Source organism: Rhagoletis pomonella, unplaced genomic scaffold (assembly GCF_013731165.1).
Source record: "Rhagoletis pomonella isolate Grant_MI unplaced genomic scaffold, Rhpom_1.0 Rhpom_scaffold_12542, whole genome shotgun sequence".
NCBI classification, from domain to species: Eukaryota; Metazoa; Arthropoda; class Insecta; order Diptera; family Tephritidae; genus Rhagoletis; species Rhagoletis pomonella.
The window spans coordinates 1-4,622 of NW_023471069.1; the positions used below are offsets into that span (position 1 = coordinate 1).

At 36.7% G+C, this 4,622-nt stretch overlaps 2 protein-coding genes across 2 annotated transcripts; both read right to left on the reverse strand.

Moving 5' to 3' along the window:
- Window positions 1–93: 93 nt before the first annotated feature.
- Window positions 94–1,041, reverse strand: LOC118756852 (histone-lysine N-methyltransferase SETMAR-like). The gene has a single exon (XM_036491590.1). It carries the CDS (start codon window positions 1,039–1,041, stop codon window positions 94–96), a length of 948 nt encoding a protein of 315 aa, XP_036347483.1.
- A 1,350-nt stretch (window positions 1,042–2,391) lies between these two features.
- LOC118756851 (piggyBac transposable element-derived protein 4-like) lies at window positions 2,392–3,760 on the reverse strand. The gene is made up of 2 exons (XM_036491589.1): window positions 3,418–3,760; window positions 2,392–2,447 (listed from the first exon to the last, which is right to left on the reverse strand). The coding sequence occupies exons 1-2, from the start codon at window positions 3,758–3,760 to the stop codon at window positions 2,392–2,394; spliced, it is 399 nt and encodes a 132-aa protein (XP_036347482.1).
- Window positions 3,761–4,622: the final 862 nt, after the last annotated feature.

Consider the following 4,622-nt stretch of genomic DNA (forward strand, 5'->3'; position numbering starts at 1 on the left):
CTAGACATTGGTTTTTTAACAAAAAATTGATTTATTTTTCAACATAATCTCCTTTTAAGTCAATACATTTTTTCTAACATATTTATTCCTTCTCTAAGTATTTGTTGCAGCTATAACTTCACTATTTGACACAAATCTTTTTCCGCCGAGCCATTTTTTCATATTTGGAAAAAGGAAAAAGTCACTGGGAGCTAAATCTGGCGAATATGGCGGATGAGGGAGCAATTCATAGCCTAACTCATTTATTTTTTCCTGCGTTTTCCAAGATGAATGTGAAGGAGCGTTATCATGATGAAAGAGGATTTTCTTCTTTTTCAAATGTGGCCGTTTTTGCTTAATATTTTGGTCCAATGTATCCAACAAAGATGAATAATATTCAGCTGTGATGGTTTTACCCTTTTCAAGATAATCTATGAAAATTATACCTTGTGCATCCCAAAAAATAGATGCCATAACCTTACCAGCTGATGCAACGACCTTTGCCTTCTTTGGAGCACTTGAGCCACGTTCTACCCATTGTTTGGACTGTTCTTTAGACTCTGGTGTATAGTGGTGAATCCACGTTTCATCCTTCGTTATGAAACGACGCAAAAATTCCGATGGATTTCTGTTAAACATGTCTAAACCAACTTTTGAAGTCGACATTCGGTTCATTTTTTGCAGAGGAGTTAGCAAACGCGGCACCCATCTTGCTGAAAGCTTTTTCATACCCAATTCATCATGTATTATGTTATGCACACGTTCATAACTAATGTTCACAATGTCAGCAATCTCTCTCAATTTAATTCTTCGATCTTGTGTGACAATTTTGTACACTTTTTCCACCGTTTCTGGAGTCGTTACCTCTTTTGGCCTCCCAGAGCGTAGCTCATCTTTGGTGCTTATCCGACCACGTTTAAACTCGTTTACCCAATTGTAAACTGTTGCATTTGAGGGTGCATGTTCCCCTAATACTGTCTGCAACTCCTCAATAATTTGTTTCTGGTTTAAACCTTTCAAATGAAAGTACTTTATAACAGCACGAAGTTCACTTTTTTCCATTTTTTAATAAAAATACAATAGTGTTTTGCAAAAATAATTCTCAAAAAAGTACCGTTTGACCATATGTTATGAAATTTTGACAGCTCGCTTTTGACAGTTCACTTTTAACATTCACAATAATTAAGTAAATTAATGACCGATAGATGTCGCAATTCTAACGACTTTTCAATCCACCCTCGTATTTTTATTGATGAGACAAGTTAGAAAAACGAGAACAATGCTGCTGATTCCACAGGTCTGCGAAAAAAAATTTTTTGTCAGCTGCATGAGATATTTTTACTGAATTATATGTTTTAAAGTGCGCTGATTACACTGGTCTACAAGGGTTTTGCGAATAAGACGGGACCTGGTGTTTCCGAACGGATTTTTCGTGCTGAACACGAATCTGGGGTCCAAAACTTCCCATCACGTCACGTTTTCGAGAAAAAAGGGGTTGAAACCCCTAAAAACAGCGTTTTTGGACATTTTCGAAAAATTGTAGAGCTGAACCCTGACGTGCTACAAACTTTGTATATGTCAGAAATTAAAGGCTAAATCGTGCCCTTTCGAATGAGCCCTATGCCGAATTAATCGCATGCACCCTTAGATCAGGGGGTGTATTTGTGTCTAGGAGTCCAGGGAAAATTGATCGCAGAAAGAATTTCATCTTAAACGACCATATAAATTTCTTAAATTTTTAAAATCTAACTGCAGATTCGTAATCAGCGACTTTTAATATAGTTAAAACCTTGGCATTATTAATTTTCTATGATCGTTTAAGATTAAATTCTTTCTGTGATCAATTTTTCCTGCACCCCTAAACACAAATACACCCCCTGCTTTAAGGGTGCACGCGATCAATTCGGCATAGGGCTCATTCGAAAGGGCACGGTTTAGCCTTTAATTTCTGATATATGCAAAATTTGTACCACGTCAGGGTTCAGCTCTATAATTTTTCGAAAATGGCCAAAAACGCTGTTTTTAGGGGTTTCAACCCCTTTTTTCTCGAAAACGTGACGTGATGGGACATTTTTGACCCCGGATTCGTGTTCAGCACGAAAAATCCGTTCAGAAACACCAGGTCCCGTCTTATTCGCAGAAAAAAAGTTGAAATTTGTAGACCAGTGTTACAAAAGTGATGGCCATTTTTTTCTATCACATAAGTATTTTTTGCAAATTTAAACACAAAAAATTGGTTAAAGCACTCCTTTATTCAAAATTTTCAAACAATTAGTATTTTTTTTTTTAAGCAAACGAAACATTATTTTGATACATATACTTATTCATGTTCTTTATGAAACCTCTTCTTCTTTTCCTTGATACTTTGACGAGTCCTTTTCCGATTTCCATCTTCAGTTTCTCGCTTAACCCTTATGGGTATGGATGTTTCATATACCTTATTCCGTACACATTAGGTCTGGCCAGACCTATGGGCAGTTTACAAGGATTCTAATATAAATTTTATAAACACATAAGTGAAAACACATAATTTAGTGAGTTTATCAACATTTTATTGCTATTTATTAATTTTATTTTGGAATATAATTATATAAGCTTTACATTTTATACATTTTCTGCATTAATACATTTGTGGCACCTATTGAGCTGCTCCGAATGTTGCAAACAAACTGGCTCTGAACAGCTCATACAAACGAATCTGGTTTTTCTTTGCAACTTATCGTTGCTATAACATATTTTGCACGACCTCTTTAAATTTGATACGCTACTAGTACTTGGAGCACATACATGAGGAGCAATAGGAGCACCGAAATAAGCTTCTATGGCTGACCGTGATGAAAAAACCTTCATAACATGGGGATTATTCATGCGAGCTTCGACTTGGCGATTGACTAGCGATTTCGCCAAATCATTAAGAAAAATACGTCTTGCATCAGTTGCTTTGCTTTTCTGTATTTGATTTTTTATAACATAAGCAGCCAGTGCAGCCACATCCAACATGTTGTAGAAAAAAGACAGTGGCCACCGCTGAGTTTTACGTTTGCACGTATATTTTCCTAACATCTGATCCATAACATCGACACCGCATTTCATTTTATTATAAAAAAGAATTGCATCAGGTTTTTGCAGTTGACCACTAGTGGTGTTATCTTGATGCAGTGAAGATAATAAGCAAACACTTTTATTTTTTTTTTGGGACATATGATACGATACTAACATTGTCGTGAAATCCGAACTCTGTTGATAACACCGGACGGGATTTACTAGCCAACATTTCCCTAGGTATATATCTTTTGTTACGACGTAATGTTCCAACATAAGCCAGTCCGGAATCTCTCAATTTATGGACACCATTCAGTGTGGTAAAAAAGTTATCAGCAATGACAGTTCTTCCAGAAAAGCGATATTTACTGGTGAGAGTTAACAAAATACGCTCACCTTGATTCACATCTCTTGGCTGATTGCGCTCCTTCCCAGTGTATAAAATACCCTTCAATGGATATGAATTAGAGGCATCACATGCCCAAAATATTTTTATGCCATATTTGGCGGGCTTAGAGGGTATATACTGTGTAAACTTCGTACGCCCTCTAAATGGGAATAACTGTTCATCAACAGTTACGTTTGCTGTTGGCTTATATAATGCCTCCAATTGTGTATTTAGCATCGTCCAAAGGTCAAGTATGGGCGCAGCCTTATCTTCCTCCTGTCGCGAAGCACGAGTTCTTTCATCGTCAAATCTTATAAAACTGGTTATAGATTTGAACCGTTGTATGGACATGGCAGCTCTATAGATTGGCAAGGAATCTGGTTTCCACAGTTCAGTGCAGTGCTGCATGTTAGAATGGTTTACTCCAGCAGCCAGCAAAATTCCAATATAAGCGTATAGTTCAGTCTGGTCAACCAATTTCCAATTCTTTGGCTTTTTCGGTTTTTTTTTTCGAGATTGAATTTTTCGACCGCTTTCAAAGCTTTCCGATTAGTTTCTCTCATAATTATAGTGATCATTTCTTCTGTTATTATGGATTTAAATATCTCTAATGAATTTGAAGATAAAGAACTTTTTACAGTTCCACCAGCTTCTCTCAAAATATTGTGGCTACGCGCACGACTAGATGGCGGAGGAGTCTTACTCCACTTAGTTCCATCAGGAGCTATGAAACAATCGGTTTCGTTGGAGACATCACTGGATCACTTTCTACTTCCAAAATATTTTCCGATTCCATATCTGAAGCATACTCACCATCAAAAAAATCTTCATCGTCATTGTGTATACCGTCTATGTCCTCGTTCCCATCCTCATCTGTGAAAGTCACATGTTCAACAAGACGCTCAAAATAGTTTGTTCGCTGCTCCTCCGACATACTAAATAAAAATGTTTAGTGCCCTATAGCAATTATAAGAAAGAAATAAAATGTTTATCTACTTACCGGCTCAACATCGCTGCAGAGTAATATTCAAAATTTTCCGACATTATAACGGGTGATTTTTTTGAGGTTAGGATTTTCATGCATTAGTATTTGACAGATCACGTGGGATTTCAGACATGGTGTCATAGAGAAAGATGCTCAGTATGCTTTGAAATTTCATCATGAATAGACTTACTAACGAGCAACGCTTGCAAATCATTGAATTTTATTACC